Source organism: Clupea harengus, chromosome 17 (assembly GCF_900700415.2).
Source record: "Clupea harengus chromosome 17, Ch_v2.0.2, whole genome shotgun sequence".
Lineage (NCBI taxonomy): Eukaryota > Metazoa > Chordata > Actinopteri > Clupeiformes > Clupeidae > Clupea > Clupea harengus.
Genome location: NC_045168.1, coordinates 16,289,217 through 16,309,216, shown reverse-complemented (window position 1 = coordinate 16,309,216; position 20,000 = coordinate 16,289,217). Strand labels below are relative to the sequence as shown.

At 45.2% G+C, this 20,000-nt stretch overlaps 1 protein-coding gene across 3 annotated transcripts in view; it reads right to left on the bottom strand.

Annotated features, from left to right (window-relative positions):
• Positions 1–10,255, bottom strand: part of scn3b (sodium channel, voltage-gated, type III, beta) — a 15,532-nt gene extending 5,277 nt beyond the window's left edge. For 2 of the 3 annotated variants that reach the window (XR_006152921.1, XM_042710254.1), the window contains exons 1-4: positions 9,883–10,255; positions 9,420–9,524; positions 6,059–6,219; positions 5,010–5,235 (exon numbers count right to left, since the gene is read on the bottom strand). Coding sequence is in view for 1 of the 3 variants with exons in the window: in XM_042710254.1 (XP_042566188.1) it covers positions 5,010–5,235; positions 6,059–6,219; positions 9,420–9,474 (442 nt within the window). In the remaining 2 variants the exon portion in view is untranslated. The remainder of the gene's footprint in view (positions 1–5,009; positions 5,236–6,058; positions 6,220–9,419; positions 9,525–9,882) is intronic. The other variant, XR_006152922.1, reaches the window with a different exon arrangement.
• Positions 10,256–20,000: the final 9,745 nt, after the last annotated feature.

The window sequence follows — 20,000 nt, the reverse complement described above, 5'->3', positions numbered from 1 at the left end:
ACAGTATTGGTTACAACAATGTTAACAGAGGGGACTTAATAACAGCTACACTCAGAGGGTGGACTCCCTGACCACACCGACTCCTGCTACTACGAGGGTTGACTCCCTGACCACACCGACTCCTGCTACTACGAGGGTTGACTCCCTGACCCCACCGACTCCTGCTACTACGAGGGTTGACATGTTCCTCATCTGATGTGAGGGTGGAGTGGGCAGAACTAAACTAGAGGGGAGTATAATGACTAGCTAGACTGCACTCTAGAGAGGAACCCTTCTGAACCACATTACATTGCCAGACACATGAGGACATGAGTAATGAAGCTTTGGAGACTGGAAGAGCTGGTTCATTACTGTGTGTGTGTGTGTGTGTGTGTGTGTGTGTGTGTGTGTGTGTGGCACCCTTCTGAACCCCATTACATCACCACACACATGAGGACATGAGTAATGAAGCTTTGGAGGCAGGACGAGCTGGTTCATTACTGTGTGTGTGTGTGTGTGTGTGTGTGTGTGTGTGTGTGTGTGTGTGTGTGTGTGTGAGGCACCCTTCTGAACCCCATTACATCCCCAGACACATGAGGACATGAGTAAGGAAGCTTTGGAGACTGGACGAGCTGGTTCATTACTAACTGACTTCTTCTGTGGATTTAACTGATGAACTGCAGATAATTAAAGACCAACGTTTCAAAATGAGGAAAATGTCACGTGAGGCCTGTATGCAGTTATGACGTGTCTTTATATTACTTTAGTGTGAAATATCACGCTGGAATGGATAACTAGCCAGTGCTGTGTGGCGAAATACTCACACCATATTATGAGAAGTTCTTTAGGTCAGTGATGTACTGTGTCCCCTGTCCCGTGTGCCTGGACAGTTTTGTTCACTGGACAAAACTACTACAAGTCTTACATTTACATGTACACACACACACACACACACACACACACACACACACACACACACACTGCATACACCAGCATGTGTTCACAACGCCTGAGTTATTTGTTATGTTACGTTATGTTTTCCTCTTTTTCTCATACGGTATTTCACAAAAGAGGATACAGCAGATTTCTGCAATATGCACAGCTTCCATAAGCACCGCAGCTACACTGCAATACACCCCCCCCCCCCCCCCCACACACACACACACACACACACACACACACACACACACGCACACACACACACACACACACACACACACACACAGCTAAGCCACCAGAGGGCCTGGCTGAGATCTAAGTCCCACCCGACTAAATTATATGGCTGACCACATGTCTGAAGACTGGCCCTGCTCTCCATCATTCCTCTCTCTTCAGCTAAACGCTGGTGGTGTCTCTCTGAAGGAGCTCAATGGAGCTCATAAATGAGGATCTGACACCAGAGGATGTGGGAGGTGCTGGATCAGCAGCTCTGTTCTGGATGGCGGGTAGAGGCTAATTGTCTGGACCCTTAGTGTGTGTGAGCATGTGTGTGTGTGTGTGTGTGTGTGTGTGTGTGTGTGTGTGTGTGTGTGTGTGTGTGTGCGTGTTTGTGTGTGTGTGTGTGTAAGCGTGTGTGTGTAACGTGTGTGTGTGTGAGTGTGTGTGGGTGAGCGTGTGTGAGCATGTCTGTGTGTGTGTGAGCATGTGTGAGCATGTGTGTGTGTGTGTGAGCATGTGTGTGTGTGTGTGTGTGTGTGAGCATGTGTGTGTGTGTGTGTGGGTGAGCGTGTGTGAACATGTGTGTGTGTGAGCGTGTGTGAGCATGTGTGAGCATGTGTGTGTGTGTGTGTGAGCATGTGTGAGACGGAAGCACGCCAGCGAAACAGTGGATGTGCCTCAGATGAGTTGACATGCGCTGCTCTGTTAGTGCACACACACACACACACACACACACACACACACACACACACACACACACACACACACACACACATACACACACACACACACACACACACACACACACACACACACACACATGCTCTGTCAGTGCACACACTGTTTGCTTCACTGCAAGGCATCTGGATTCCAACTGAATGACCTCCCCTGAGAACGAGCTCAAAGTGTGAAATTATTTCAGTTGCGTCGCTTCAAGCCCACCAGAAGGTGCTAGTTACTGTGTGTGTGTGTGTGTGTGTGTGTGTGTGTGTGTGTGTGTGTGTGTGTGTGTGTGTGTGTGTGTGTGTGTGCGCACGCGCGTGTGTGTGTGTTGCCTGTAGCCCACCAGAAGGTGCTAGTTACTGTGTGTGTGTGTGTGTGTGTGTGTGTGTGTGTGTGTGTGTGTTGCCTGTAGCCCACCAGAAGGTGCTAGTTACTGTGTGTGTGTGTGTGTGTGTGTGTGTGTGTGTTGCCTGTAGCCCACCAGAAGGTGCTAGTTACTGTGAGTAACAGAACAGTTGTTTCTATGAATAAAACATGCGGCTCAAGCTTCTGTGCACTAGTGTAGGTGAAGTCATATCCATCCTCTTAAAGATGCTGTGCTGCTAAAGATGCTGTGGATGCTGCTAAGGAGAGGATGCAGCAGCTTTGAGGTTGGACCAGGGGGGGTGTGTGTGTAAGGTTGATGTGTCAAACGCCAGAAACACCAGCGAAGAGCACGCACACCTCACACACATATGTGTGCCTGATTGAAATTAGCAATATCCACTGTGATGTCTGATTTGGTTTGATTTGATTAACCTGTAGTGTGGCTCACAACCTGCAGGGGGCGCTCAGAAGTTTGACACCACAATGGCATGAAATGTTTAGAGTGTAACTCAAAAAAAAAAGAGAAGCATGGCCAACTATCACATTAATTCATACTTTGTCAATTACTGAGTCAAAATCAGGAGAGAATGGACAGTTACAAAACATTTGAATACGCCTCTACCTGTGGTCCCAGAAGCACAGGGCACACACACACACACACACACACACACACACACACACACACATAGAGGCTAGGCTAGCAGTATGAGGAGGAATCAGCTAATATACTGTACTTTTGGCAAAGTATATTCGACTGTGATGAGGGGAGACACACCCAGCAATCTAACGCAGGCATTCGGTGAAAAGCAGACAAATTAAATGGTCTACTTTACCCCTTAAACCAGTTACAGTAGCCGACGGAGGACAAAACACACAGTTACTTCAACATTCAAAAAACAAACATTTCACATCAGATTCCACAGCAGGAAGCTCTTCCAGTCCTGGACATGGTATTGAGACAAGTGTAAAAATGATTGTGAATGAGTGTGAAAATGATTGTATAAGACAGTAAATATTCCGTTTGAGATCTCTCTAAGCAGGATATGACTCTCGTGGTTGCTGGGCTGGATATCGACTGGTCATCTTGGCAGATTGAACATTTCAAACTAATGTTATCTTTTATATAAAGGCACAAAAGGATACACCACACCACAATAGAGCACAACACAAAACATCACAATGCAAAGCAACACACACTGACACATAACAGAACATGATACAACACACACTCACACACATGGCCCTAACTTCACGCACACACGCACGCACGCACACACACACACACACACACACACAGACTCACACACATGGCCCTAACTTCACACACAGGGAATTAACTCAGCGCATGTTTAAGCTGATTAATTGTCATTGTTAAATTATTAAATATGTTGTGTTGAATTGATAAAATCAGCTCAAACCATGCAGAGAAAAAAATGATGCACTAGCCTACATCCAAGTAGATCATATGCCTATACAATTCAATTAAATTTGATTTATATAGCGCCAAAACAATAGACTTGTCTCAAGGCGCCTTACAGAGCCCAGGGCCTGAACCCCTTTAGAGCAAGCACACACACACACACACACACACACACACACGCTTTACAGAGCCCAGGGCCTGAACCCCTATAGAGCAAGCACACACACACACACACACACACACACACGCTTTACAGAGCCCAGGGCCTGAACCCCTTTAGAGCAAGCACAATGGCGACAGGGGCAAGGATAAACTCCCTGTTAATCAGGAAGTAACTTTAAGCAGAACCGCGGCACAGCGAACTATCACCTGGTAGTCCGATTCCTATTCCCATGACCCCCCCCCCCCCCCCCCCGCTGTACTCTATCCCTGTGTTACTGCCTGGCTGAAAAGATGTTAGTGGTGGTGCTGATTCACTTGACACTTGCTAGCTTCTGGTCAAGTTTTACACAGCAGTTTTCACAAAAACTACGCAAGCAAGTGATCAGTAGAAGAAGACGAAGAGTGACATGACTCTGTTCCAGCGAGCAGCCAGCCCCCACTGTTGGCCACTTAAACAGGCTTTAGAAGTTTATGCAGAACATATAGACCAATGAGATACAGTAGATTGTGTTGTATAGATTGATGAGTTAGGAAATGTGTACCGAGCATCTGACAAGGCTTTCTATGTGTCTGGCCTTCTATATCATGTAGACCAGTGGTTCCCAAACTTTTTACAGTCCCGTACTCCTTCAGACATTCAATCTCCAGCTACGTACCCCGTACCAGCTACGATTTTACGCGTACCCCAGTTTGGGAACCGATGATGAATACATTGAATTGAACAATTACTTTAGGTTACCTACATGATGATGGTGATTCTTGCGTGACACTATCACTAGCACAAGGACTCTAGTTGTATTTCACATCAAAACAGCTTCATGTGGTTGGTGCTGCTTGTTGTAGCATCATTACTGAACGAGGACAGAGCCTTGCTGTGCCACGCTCACCTTTTGGATGAGACACAAATAAGGCAACGGTTCGCCCCTGAAGGCGCTGAGATCTGTGTGCATGTTAAGGAAATGCCAAATTGATGTGCCCTAGTAATCAAAATAGTTTTACACGATGCCTGTATTAGTTTAGTTTGATGCGTTTAAGTGGTGCGTTATGAAGTGAGGGCACATGTGTGTAGGCAGTCATTGTGTCCAGAGACGTGTGTGTGCAGTCAGTCATTGTTTCCAAACACAGAGTCACAGACGTGTGTGTGTAGGCAGTCATTGTTTCCAAACACAGACGTGTGTGTGTAGGCAGTCACTGCTCTCACCTCTCTCTTTGACCTCCAGCTTGATGACCTTGGTGCTTGTGATGGAGGGAGTGAAGAAGTCGAACTCAAACTGGCGGAACACCTCACACTCGTAGCGTCCCGAGTCGTTGCGGGTGATGTTGGTGATCCGGACGGACACATCCTGCAGGTCCTTACTGCCGATCCACAGCAGGCGCCCCTTCATGAGGCTGTCCAGCTCTCTGGGGCCGTCCACGTACTCATAGATCTACACACACACACACACACACACACACACACACACACACACACACACACACACACACACACACACACACACACACACACACACACACACACACACACACAGGGTTACCCTATGCACTGTAGATACTGTTATCTGTGGTTAATCACCAATCTGGATGGTTCCATTCTGTCTTGAAAAACAAAACACACCGTGTTGCACACTCACTATATGTCAGTCAAATGTATTTATTCCTCATTCTTATAGTGTGTTAATGCTGCTTGTCACATGACCTGTGCTCATTCTGGCAGTGCTGCAGGGCTGCACACACACACACACACACACACACACACACACACACACACACACACACATTCACATTCACACGCACACGCACACACACACACACACACACACACACCCACACACACACACACACACACACAGGGAATCTCCACACTGTAAACACTTGTCACGTGAACTAAGTCACATCTGGTCATTTGAGATTACATTACAAGTGGCTTATTAAAAAGATGAAGGGTTAGTGCACACACACACACACACACTCACAGGATGGGGTTAGTATCACCCATGAATGTAAACAAGGCTTTGTTCATTTACACCAGTTGCATGATGGCCGTTAAAGTGCCGTTCACATCTCTGCCTGGGAATAGGAGTGCAGGCTCACACACACACACACACACACACACACACACACACACACACACACACACACACACACACACACACACACACACACACACACACACACACACACACACACACACACACACACAGGACAGGACAGGACAGGACAGGACAGGACAGGACAGGAGTGCAGACTCACAGGGATCCGCTCGTCCTCCGTCACGCGGGACCAGTAGACGCGCGTGACGGCTCTGATGTCCTCCCTCTTCAGGCAGGAGATGCAGGTCAGCTTCATGGGCTTCCCCAGCACGGCCTCGGTGTCGGACACCCCGTCCACACACACAGGGTGGCTCACCCGCACTGCAGTGGACACGGGGGGGGGGGGGGGGAGAGAGAGAGGGGGCAGATACAGAGAGAGGGAGAGAGATGGTATTTTACCACATGTTTCATATTCTATTCTATTCTATGGATTTCTAGTGTTTTCACTGTGTGCTACGTTTCTGGGTTCTATACTTTGGCAACTCTATTCTCCTTTAAATGGCGTTGCCAATAACATTTATGGAATTGAATTGAATTAAGATGGGGGGATAGAGAGGAAAATGGAGAGAGACAGAGAGAGAGAGAGAGAGTACGAGAGAGACAGAGAAAGAGAGCTTGAGAGAGATGGAGGGAGAGAGAGGGTATGAGAGAGAGAGAGAGAGTTTGAGAGAGATGGAGGGATAGAGAGGGTATGAGAGAGAGAGAGAGACACACAGACAGAGGAGAGGGTATTATTTACATTCTGTGGTGTACCATTCCTGATCTACACGTTTATAGTGTTCCATTCCTGATCTACACGTTTATAGTGTTCCATTCCATTCCTGATCTACACGTTTATAGTGTTCCATTCCATTCCTGATCTACACGTTTATAGTGTTCCATTCCATTCCTGATCTACACGTTTATAGTGTTCCATTCCATTCCTGATCTACATGTTTATAGTGTTCCATTCCTGATCTACACGTTTATAGCCACTTTTCTGTCTGTATTATTCTTGGCTACTTAAGTCTGAAAATAAAGAAAACACCAAGCTTTTTGTCGCTTCAGTGGGAGTAACCAGCATGCAAACACAGGGCAGTAGGGAACTACGTAACTTCACTCTGTGACGACACATCGTCACCACATCAAACCAAACAAACATCCCCCTCTCCGCTCTACTCTGGTTGCCTGCAAGTCCCTGTCTTTACTCTGCTCTCCTGCATGTGACGCCCTGATGCCTTCTGTGGTTCCCTGTTAGTCCATGTCTTTCCTGGACTGCTGAGCGTGTGGTGAGTAAACAACTTGAGGCCCTCAGGTAGTCCGGGTGAGCTGGTCCTCGTGCTCCTCATGGAGCCTGCTGGGCCTCGTGCTCGGCTGCTCTTTACTCCACATGGCAGCTCCTCATCTCCTCCTCCTGCTGCTCAACCTGCTCCTCCTCCCTGTGCTCCTCCTGCATCGCCTCCTTCTCCTCCTTCTCCTCCTCTTCCTCCTGCTCCTCCTCCTCTTCCTCCTGCTCCTCCTCCTGCTCCTCCTCTTCCTCCTGCTCCTCCTCCTTCTCCTCCTCTTCCTCCTGCTCCTCCTCCTGCATCTGCTCCTTCTCCTCCTCTTCTTCCTGCATCTGCTCCTGCTCCTCCTGCTCCCCCTCCTCCTCCTGCTGCCAGAGATCAACCCAATCAGGCTAATACAGCAGTAGGGCTGGAGTCAGGTGACATCCAGGCCAGAGGCGGCCTGCAGGGGAGGCGCGGGGTGGGAGCCTGATTAAGCACTCTTCTCTTCTTTCAGTCTCTTACTCTCTCTGCCATCTCTCGTTCCACTAATTACCTCTGCTCTCCCTTCCTCTGCTTTTTCCTTCTTGCCCTTAGTCTTCTTTCTGCTCTTCGCCCTATGCTCTCCTCCCTTCCTCTTCTTCCTCACTCCCCTCTACTGTTCCTTCCTTCTCTCTTCTCCCGTTCTTCCCTCTCCGTACACTCATCTCTCTCTTTCTCTTTTCTCTTCCGTTCTTCTCCTCTACTCCCCTGTACCCTCCCTCCTCTCCTCTCCTCCTCCTCTCCTCTCTCCTCTCCTCCTCTCCTCCTCTCAGCATGTGGCCTGCGCCCACATACTCTTGTGTTCTGGTGCGCTCAGGTCCATGGTTTAGGTCCAGAGCACAGGGACGTGCATCCCAGCACGTAGGAAAGTGGAAAGCCAAAGCATGCAGCGGAGTGTCCCCCCCCCCGCCACAAGGCCGGCTACTGTAAACTCTCTCAGTGGCACAGATGAACATGCAGGCCATCTTATATAACCCACAGCCCCCGGGCACCAGCTGTCAACATCGATTCCATCTCCCTATTTTGAGGGCCTGTACAGGCCAGTGGATACACACACACCATCAACCACACAAGCTGGTTGGGGGGGGGGGGGGGGGAGTTTAGACAGCATATGACATATTTTGGCTGGGCCAAGGCAGGCGCCATTCTTTACTTCTATAGGAAGAAGAAGCACAGAGACATGGGAAGCCATGGGATTGATCGCATGCTGGCTGTAACAGTCCATTTGGAGTTGAACATTTTTCTCAATTTGTGAGTTAAAGAAGAATTACATGCAATTGTGCAAATTATTACCACACTCAAACCTAAAATACGCTTTGTTCTAAGACGGACTTTCTGTCTGGTATATGCACATTTCGGCCAATTACAGTCAAGGCTCAGTATATTGATTGTTTTGCATTGACATTAGGCCATCTAATCGGGTAATAACATTATACTAATCTAATTACCCTGGGAAGCCTTAACTCCAGTGTTCCTCTGATATGGGACTATTGATTACACATCACAGCTTCCTAGTCTGATTACAGGAAAAAACATAAATCACCGGACGCAGCTTCAGATCCACTTTCCCATGTCTGCACAAATCACCAGGGTGTACTGGGCCACACACACACACACACACACACACACACAGACACACACACACACACACACACACACACACACACACACACACATCACCAGACGCAACTACAGATCCACTCTCCCATGTCTGCAACGTCACTGTTGGATTTGGGCTTTATCTTGTGTTGACGTTGTTAGCCTTAAACAGAGCTGTGGTTCTGCAGTCAGTCACAGACTTGAACAGAACCACGCTGTAGAAACACATGTAGTTTGCCATGCTGTGTCTTTGAGAAATGGACTTTATAGGGGAAATCTAAAAGTTTATTTTGTACAGCACAGCTGAAAAGTTTAAAGGCCCAGCCTTCCACACCTCAGCCTATATTGCAAATACGGTAAACCAATTCATTTTCTTTTTTTTGAAAGGCCTAACACAGAGCAGCATTCACTAGAGATATGATGTCACTAGAGATATGACTATAGACATTCCTGTCTATTACTGTGTGGTCTCATGTGGAAAATGCCATGGTGTGTGGCACTGGGTCACATGACAAATCACTGATTTTTAATCTTTCAATCATCCATGGGTGAGCCGTTGTACGGATCGACTGACGTATGATTATGGAAGCAGTTTCACGCTACACCGAGAACTCAAGCTGCCGCACGAGCACTTACCTGACAGTATTAAAAGTGAGAGAGAATGCAACAGAGCCCTCTTGAGAGTTCTCATTCTCGGAGCGAGAGCGAGAGCGAGAGGGCGGTGTCGTGGGTAGGGCCTTCCTGTCACAGAAAGAGGAAATATGAATCAAATGGACATCTTCACGTTAGCACATTCACGAATAGCTAAACGTTTTCAATCTCTAAAGCTTTAAGCAGTGACATATACGTCAAAGATGTTTGGCAGACGCTGACACGAAGACGCGTCAGTACCTTGGATAGCGCCTCGCTGGAATAACCCGATTTAAAACGTCACTCCTTAAAAAGCCCGGAATGTTTAAAGTTTAACACAAAATGAATTGATTAGTTATTTGACACAGCCAAACAACATGCAAACACAGAGTAATAATTTCCCCTCGTTTTTAAGCAAAAACTTCATATTTTAAAAGAGTAGCAATGACTTTAGAAATAACGAAATTACCGGAAGAGTTTATATCAATCAGAATGGTCTAAGATCCAAACAGTGTTCGGTGCTTGTCAGTTCTATCTGCCCCCAGCTCCTCAGGCACCCCGAGTGCATGGTGTTTCCATGGCAAATCCACGGTTTCTTCATCGACACATGGAGACCTGTGGATTCCAGCTCACTGTAAATCCACTTCGGCGATTTGAAAAGAAAAACAAAAGCCTGAAAACCGCCAACCAAAAACAACATAAATCCTCTCAACGCCTCACAGAAAATGCGCTATAATGTAGAGTAAACGAGTAAACAGGATTTAACTCATCTGGCAAACATGGAGAAACCGACGGAATAATCTTTGTGTGCGCGCTTCTCCTGCTCGCCTTTGTTTTCGCCATAAGTAGCCACTAGGCGCTCTTGACATATTCCCCACACTGCGCATGCGCGCCACTCCCAATTACGGTCTTTCTGCGCTCAGCCCCAGATCTAAACTCATGTCATTAAACATGTCGCCTCAGCGGTCATTAGCACACGAGCCAGGCTGGCGTCTTTCTAAAACACTTCTCTCTGTCAGGCAAGCGGCTGCAGCTATGTGAAGACATCAGGATCTCTGACATACATTAGTGGTTCAATATAAATAACATAAAACACGTGTTCATTCCAGTCAGCAAGTTATATAACATATTCCTATAGTTATTTAGATGCTTCTGACTAGTGTTTGATATGCCTTATTTTTCATGCTGTAACGTTTTTATACTGTTATTGCTTCTTCTATTCCTGTGGTCTAATGTCATGTTTATTGTTTCTTGTTGTGCTTGTTAAGTTTTGTTTATATCTCTGGCATAGATATAATATTTTCTGAATTCTAATTCTGTGTAGCAGTTGCTGACGTATGAGGCATACTCAGCTGGAGCCTAAAATGGCTGACGTGTGGCGTGCAGTAAGGGCCTGGGATGGCTGTGACAGAGAGAGTTCATGATAAACAGTCTAACCTACTCATCACCAGGGTTACGTAGGCGTGGCAAACAGCTGTAAGGAAAAAGGCTTCTGCATATTAAACACAGACCAGTGAGGCATACATCGTCTGCTCCGTCACCCTCCCACACACACACACACACACACACACACCAGCAGTCAACTCCAGCAGAGCTGCAACCATACACACAAAATGCCTGTTATGACAATGCATATGTATATCCAATACTGCTGCTGACTCTGGCTCTCCTCAGGCCCTGATCTGGCCCTCATATAGCCCTGATCTAGTCTATAAAATAAGGGGATATGTGAATGAATCCCAAAATAGATATGTATACTGGTTGATTGAATAGGTGCCAATCGCCACAGGTTTGTCCGGTTAGAACAATGATGGATGTCAAGGAAAGTCCCAATGATGATGGATTTTATTAGCACACACACACTCAAGACATGAATGGCAGGATGAACATGAAATGACTGAAGAACCGTGATAGAATTATCCGTGTAAAGGATAGACATGAATAGGATGAAAATTATAGAATGATCCGTGTAAAGGATGAACATTGAACCATGAATCCATTGAAACAGACTAACTAGTGAAATCACACATATAACAACACTCACTTTCTGAACGACGCACGGTATGAATGATCGTTAATGTCTCTGATTGTGATCTTGAATTGTCCAACGCAAATCCCGGCGGTGATGCTCCTCCAACTTCTCTTGACCAACAACTGGACAGAGGTGGGTCGGATGTTTATAGGGGTGATGAGGGGAGCCTTGAAACCGGCTTGGGGCGCTAGAAACTGTCAGTAGTTTCCCCCTGTGCATGCGCCCCACGGAACTCTGGGAATACCCGATTGGGTGACCTCTCTGTGGTCCCCAGGTCTTGTGAGTGGCCTGCACAACGGGGGGCACAGCTGGATGCCGCTGGTAGCGGCAGCCTTTTGAACATAGTCCTCATAGAGCCCTTATCTAGTCCTCATATAGACCTCATCTGGCCCTGATCTGGCCCTGATCTAGACCTCATCTGGCCCTGATCTGGCCCTGATCTGGCATGCATGTAGAGCAAGTCTGACCCTTATCTGATGCTGGCTAACAGCCTGGTTGCCTCTCCCATCATTTATGATTTATATATATGGGGCCTACTCCTGGATGCAGAGCTGTGGTGATGACTGTGGTGTATATATATATATATATATATATATATGGGGCCTACTCCAGGATCATTATGTGTTCCCCCTCTGTAGGCTTTGTGTGGGGTTGAGTGTTCCCCCTCCGTAGGCTTTGTGTGGGGTTGAGTGTGGTGCTGGTACGGTTTTGACTGGATAAAAGAATATAACAAATGGTTCAGATTCTTTCTCCATCTATCACTTGAGAAACATGCCTTAGTCATCAAAAGCAAACGGCTGTATTGGATGTGTCTAGCTCTGATGATGCTCTGGGCTTGGGTGTGTCCCTCTCACAGTCACCCCCATCCCATCCTGTCTGCTTGTGTCTCTGTAGCCCACTCAGACCCCAGGCCCTGAGAGTGGAGTCGATCGAAGCCGGGAGTGCCCTCCTCTCTCCTCTCTCCTCTGTGCTCTCGCTGTGCCGGGAGAAAGTGCTCTCTCCTGCAGCTCCCCCCGGACCACATGATTACTTTCATTCATTTGGGATCCATAAGCTGCAGATTATTTGGTTAAAGAATCATCAGGGTATTTGTCCGAGTTTTAGTGGCTAGGAGGACGTTGGATTATCTTACCAGCCGACATAATGGAGGCTAACGAGCGACAGATATAAGGGAGGTCGAGATGAAATAGGTTTAGGTTGAGGCTTAGGTTAAAGGATTTAAAGGATTTCCCCTCTCTGTTTTTAGACATTACAGTCATTATAAACTTCTGACCTTTTAGAGTGTCACCACTGCTCTGCTGCTGCATAAATATTTTCTTCTGCTAAACGGACTCTCACCCCTTTACAGTGCACACCATGGGCGGGGGGGGGGGTCCTGGCTCTCACCCCTCTCCAGTGCACACCACGGGTGGGGGGTTGGAGCTCCTGACTCTCACCCCAGTCCAGTGCACACCATGAGGGGGGGGGGGGGGGGGTCCTGGCTTTGCTGGGGAAATGCTATTAGCTGTCACTGCATTACACTCTGCGCTATTGTTGTCAAGAGAGGGAGGGAGAGAGAGATTCAGAGAGAGAGAAGAAAATACATCCATAGAGGGAGAAAGGGGGAGGGAGGGAAGGAGGGAGAGAAGAGAGAGTGAGAAGAGAGTGTAAGAGAGACAGATACAGAAAGAGAGAGGGAAGGAGAGAACGAGAGAGAGAAGAGAGTGTAAGAGAGACAGATACAGAAAGAGAGAGGGAAGGAGAGAACGAGAGAGAGAAGAGAGTGTAAGAGAGAGATACAGAGAGAGAGGGAGGGAGGGAGGGAGGAAGGGAAGGAGAGAAAAGGGGAAAAAAGAGAGTGTGAGAGACAGATACAGACAGAGAGAGGGAGGAAGGAGAGAAAAAGAGAGAGAAGAGAGACTGAGAGATAGGTACAGACAGAGAGAGAGGGAGGTTGGGAAGGAGAGAGAGAAGATAGAGAGTGTTTGAGAAAGAGACAGATACAGACAGAGAGAGATAGAGAGGGAGGGAAGGAGAGAGAGGGAGAGCTAGAGAGAGAGAGCACAGAGGGAGGGAGGGAGAGAGAGGGGGGAAGGGAGAGAGAGAAAGAAAGAAAGAAAGAAAGAAAGAAAGAAAGAAGGAAAGAAGAAGAGAGAGAGAGAGAGAGAGAGAGCACAGAGGGAGGTACCATGATTGGCAGGCCTGGTGACTACCTTATACAGGAGAAAGGGAAACCATAGCAACAATGATGCAAGATGACAGCATGAACAGACTGGGCATGTGCAGAACTGCAGGTTCCCAGCCAGAGACACCATACTAAACATGAGCCCATTATGAGCTCATATCTGAGACAGCATACTAAACATGAGCCCATTATGAGCTCATATCTGAGAAAGCATACAGGAACCATACTAAACATGAGGCCATAACTCCAGGTCAGCTTTGGGAGTTCAGGAGTCTGATAGCAGAGGGGAAGAAGCTGTTATTGAGGCGCGTCGGTCCAGCTTGCATAGATCTGTAGCGTCTTCCAGAAGGCAGAAGTTCAAAAAGTCATGGCTTGGATGGGAGGAGTCTCTGATTATGTTCTTTGCACGATTTAAGCTACGCTCAGCATACAAGGAGAGGACTGATGGAAGGTCACAACCAATAATGTTGGAGGCTTTGGTGACCACTCTCTCCAGTTTCATTTCACAGGAGACACCATACTAAACATGAGCCCATTATGAGCTCATATCTGAGAAAGCAGAGACACCATTCTTAACATGAGGCCATTATGAGCTTATATCTGAGAAAGCATACAAGAGCAGTTCAGTCAAAAGGCAGGAACACAGCAGTGGAACTGGAACAAAATACAGTGCTATTTCACAAAGTAGGACAGCGCAAATCTTGAGGAAGTCTCTATAGAAAAGCACCATAAACAAGGAATAAATCTCTAAAGGATAAAGGCTGTATTTATCATGGATTATAAACATTTCATGCGGATGCACCATTTTGTCATAAATCCAGCGTAAGTGCACCATAAACCCACCTCTCCACACAGGCTGCCACTGCCCCTCAGCCTTGACCAGTCCAAGCGACGCACCATGTATAGGATCCCCAATGTATATATGTGAGAGTCAGACATCACGGCACCACCAGGGATGCCATTTGGAGATGGACATTTACTGCCTTTCTGAAGGACATTAGTGTTGAGCCTTAAGAGCCAACAGGCAGACCCATCCCATACCCTTAACTACTGCATCCCAGAGACCACCGTAGAGACAGAGAGACGGGACACACCACTGCTCACAAACCTCTGCTAAAGGCTCAACACTGTTTAGTGTTAAGACATGCAGATGCTGGTGTAGTCTTGGTGTCGTTTGCATCCAATTTTAGGAGCAACACTGTAATCTTAATATATCTCTATATCTCAACACTGTAGTCTTAATATATCTCTATATCTCAACACTGTAGTCTTAATATATCTCTATATCTCAACACTGTAATCTTAATATATCTCTATATCTCAACACTGTAGTCTTAATATATCTCTATATCTCAACACTGTAATCTTAATATATCTCTATATCTCAACACTGTAGTCTTAATATATCTCTATATCTCAACACTATAATCTTAATATATCTCTATATCTCAACACTGTAGTCTTAATATATCTCTATATCTCAACACTATAATCTTAATATATCTCTATATCTCAACACTGTAGTCTTAATATATCTCTATATCTCAACACTGTAGTCTTAATATATCTCTATATCTCAACACTGTAATCTTAATATATCTCTATATCTCAACACTGTAGTCTTAATATATCTCTATATCTCAACACTGTAGTCTTAATATATCTCTATACCTCAACACTGTAGTCTTAATATATCTCTATATCTCAACACTGTAGTTTTAATATATCTCTATATCTCAACACTGTAGTCTTAATATATCTCTATATCTCAACACTGTAGTCTTAATATATCTCTATATCTCAACACTCTAGTCTTAATATATCTCTATATCTCAACACTGTAGTCTTAATATATCTCTATACCTCAACACTGTAGTCTTAATATATCTCTATATCTCAACACTGCAGTCTTAATATATCTCTATATCTCAACACTGTAGTCTTAATATATCTCTATACCTCAACACTGTAGTCTTAATATATCTCTATATCTCAACACTGTAGTCTTAATATATCTCTATACCTCAACACTGTAGTCTTAATATATCTCTATACCTCAACACTGTAGTCTTAATATATCTCTATATCTCAACACTGTAGTCTTAATATATCTCTATACCTCAACACTGTAGTCTTAATATATCTCTATATCTCAACACTGTAGTCTTAATATATCTCTATATCTCAACACTGTAGTCTTAATATATCTCTATATCTCAACACTGTAGTCTTAATATATCTCTATACCTCAACACTGTAGTCTTAATATATCTCTATATCTCAACACTGTAGTCTTAATATATCTCTATATCTCAACACTGTAGTCTTAATATATCTCTATACCTCAACACTGTAGTCTTAATATATCTCTATATCTCAACACTGTAGTCTTAATATATCTCTATACAGGGTGCGATTTGTTGGGGGGGGGATTTACCCCCCTCTGGTTTTTAAAAAAAAAAAAAAATCATGTATTTTATATATTTAAGTTTGCATTAAATATCTAACTGTTCAAAATGTAACCTAATAGGGCCTACCGTTAACTTGAAAAGAATTAGGCCTATTTATTGCTTGTTTTTTCATGAAGAAAAAAAAGCATCCCCCCCCTCTGTTTTTTTGACAAATCGCACCCTGTCTCTATATCTCAACACTGTAGTCTTAATATATCTATCTCAACATTGTAGTCTTAATATATCTCTTGTCTACGTCAACAATTTAAAAAGCTGTTTTCATTGATGGTGATTCACTGTTTCCGCAGACTGAAGAAGCGTTGCTATTGTTAAAGCAAAGTCTTGTTGCTGACTGTGCTGCTGAATGTGAGGTCCTACAACGTTGAAGAAATAATGCAGATAATGTGTTCTATATTTATGTTTCCAAACAGTCTGAATCGCTAAGCCTTCACATTCACTCTCAGTGTTGCCATCCTGCCCTCCCAGGAGGCGGTGCCGGAACACGGTCCCTGGAGAAGAGGATTCATCAGGAACGCCGTCAGGAACGCCGCCGCCGCACCACGGCTGTCAGAGGAGCATCCTGCTCAGCCAAGTGTGAACAGGAACAAACGTCTTTTTCTGTATGTTTACATGTTGAGTAAAAATAACCTACGCATGTGTGCTGTGGACGAGCAGCTGACCGTGAGAGAATGAGAGGAGCTTGTTCCAATCCTCCGGGGGTAACATGGGCATGCTGTCAGAGCAGTACTTACTGGCTGAGTAAAGCCATTCTCTGGTAGGAACTAAAGAAACCAAACCAAAACCAAAAACAACTGAACCAAGTATGCAGGCATTGCAAACTAAGTATGCAGTGATCGTAAAACTAAGTATGCAGGCATGGTAAAGACATTCATATTCAGGGTTGTGATTCATGGCCCAGTGTGCATGGCTTCATGGCTGAGTAATTCAAACTGCAGCAATACAAAAAATATCTGCAAAAATGAAATACAAGATTTATCTGTCAGTTAAGGTTAATCAGGCCTACTGGCACCATTCAGCAGTGATGAGCTATTATTCTGTGCAGTTGTACTTCTCTAAAATCCAATTGCTGACTAATTCAAACCACCTAAGTACAAAAAGAATATCTGTAAATGTAGAATACGTTATTAATCTTGTAAATGTAGAATACGTTATTAATTTTGTAAATGTAAAATACGTTATTGATCTTGTAAATGTAAAATGTGGTATTGATCTTGTAAATGAAGATAACCCCTCACTGCTATGGGTGCTATCGCTGCCTTTTATCCCCCTCACACAGTGCTCTTTACTTTTATAAACATTAATCACAGTGCTCTTTAATGTTTATAGAAGCACACCCAATCACAGTGGTCTTCGGTGTGCTTCTATAAACATTAATCACAGTGGTCTTTACTTTTATAAACATTAATCACAGTGGTCTTTGGGTGTACTTCTATAAACATTAATCACAGTGGTCTTTGGGTGTGCTTCTATAAACATTAATCACAGTGGTCTTTACTTTTATAAACATTAATCACAGTGGTCTTCGGTGTGCTTCTACAAACATTAATCACAGTGGTCTTTGGGTGTGCTTCTATAAACATTAATCACAGTGGTCTTTACTTTTATAAACATTAATCACAGTGGTCTTCGGTGTGCTTCTACAAACATTAATCACAGTGGTCTTTACTTTTATAAACATTAATCACAGTGGTCTTTGGGTGTACTTCTATAAACATTAATCACAGTGGTCTTTACTTTTATAAACATTAATCACAGTGGTCTTTGGGATTGCTTCTATAAACATTAATCACAGTGGTCTTTGGGTGTGCTTCTATAAACATTAATCCGTATTTTGTCAGCATTAAAGCATACATCTGGCATAAATATGGAGTTGTTTAGGAATAGCATGTTCTTCATAATCTTTTGCAAAGAATGTCCAACCCTTGCTAATATCCAGCTTTGAAGACAAATGACATTTGTGGTCAAACTCATTTAGCCAAACTGCCTAAAACTGGCTATTAAAAGGACACTTGGCATTTGGCCCAACATGAACTGAATGATGTGCCAAACATGAACTGAATGGTGTGCCCAACATGAACTGAATGGTGTGCCCAACATGAACTGAATGGTGTGCCCAACATGAACTGAATGGTGTGCCCAACATGTTCTCCTGTGCCCAGAGACAGTGCTCCGTTCCCTCTGACATTTCTTCATCTTTCCCACAGACACGGGCGGGTGAGGAGGGCGTCGCTAATGACAGATGACATAACACAGAAGGCCATGAGCTTAGACAAGCAGGCTACTGTGGAGGACACCACTCCCCCCTGTGTCGGAGTGGGCCTCTGTGAGCCAGGAAAACCCTCTTCTGACCCAGAAGGAACTCACATGTAAACACTCCCTTTCTCTCCCTCTCGCCCTCGCTCTGAATGAGGGTAGTAAAGGTCACGGGACGGATTTCTGGTCACAACTGGTCAACTTTCAGGGCTTCACTTTTCGGACCACTCATCAACGATGGATAATGCCAAACTGACTGTGTATTGAAAGCCATTATCAAAGGCAAGCTCAATGCAGAAAGATGGGCCATTATCAAAAGCAAACTCAGAAAGATAGGCCATAATCAAAGGCAAACTCAGAAAGAGGACATTATCAAAGGCAAACTCAGAAAGATAGGCCATAATCAAAGGCAAACTCAGAAAGACAGGGCAGGCAGTAGCAGAGCCACAGCTGAAACGTCGGCGTTGGGAATAAACACACACAACTGATACGCAGCCATTCTTCAACGAGGCCGCCACACACACACACGCAGTGCAGACAGGCTGATAAGGGCGTTAACGTTCTGGCTGATGCTATTGGTCCCTACACTGTTCGTAGCTTATACAGTTTCTAATAAACTTTTTACATTTGAACGCATATAAGCAGCAATAATTTGCTTTGTATGAAATATGCTTGTTCTGGTCTGACAGTGTGCAAAACTTCAGCCTTCCTTACTATGTAACCAAGGCTGTGGATTAAGAGCTAAATGAAGATCTTGAACATAAGCTTATTGATGGATGTTAACTGTGCTAGCATTGTTCCCCCCAAACCAATGGAAATGAACTGTCTTCAAAGCTAGCAGCTCAGATACGGCTACGCTCTTGTGCTTTCTTGTGCTCTCACAATGCATCCCAGTGAGCAGAGGTCTCCACACACAGGCCTCATTTAGCCCAATATGAACAAGACATTTGCCTTCCAAAATATCTTCTTGCATTATTCTGTCCTATTCTCACACACACACACACACACACATTTACTACAATGATACATCTTATCTGTGTACTAGGTCAGGCCTGCTTATGTATGTAATGATATATTTCTGCTCATGATGAAGCCTAGACGTGTCCAAACATGCCAGTCACTGTATCCAGCAGCTTATACTATGGTTCGCTTAAAGGATACCCTTTATAGATGTGTGTATGTGTGTGTGTGTGTTTGTGTGTGTTTGTGCGTGTGTGTGAGTGTTTGTGTGTGTCTGCGCGCGTGTGTGAGTGTGCCGAGGGTGGGGGTGGGGGCTGGGTAAGGGGACCCAGAGACCCTAGCAACGCCCCTGGGTCCATGACAACAATGGCCCCCTGGGATCAGCCGTGAACGTGGCCGTGATAACCTAGCAACCATGTAAACACACAGAAATCTCTAGCAAAGATCTCGCATAGCGTCCTGGAGTCTGCTCAGCACCGCCTGCTCCTCGAAAGTAAACAAGCTGATCTATCACTGACCACCCGAATCACGGTTTTCTGCAAAACTACATGTCAGAGCTGGCAGTGATGATGAATAGTGATCCGTGTGAACGGACCCCTGGCCAGCTGTGCCGGATCAACACCGTGTTTACTGTGTCACGTCACCAGGGGAGCGCTGGTCGGAGAGGCCCGGCCCGGCTGGCAGATTGCAGCAGATTTGGAGGGATT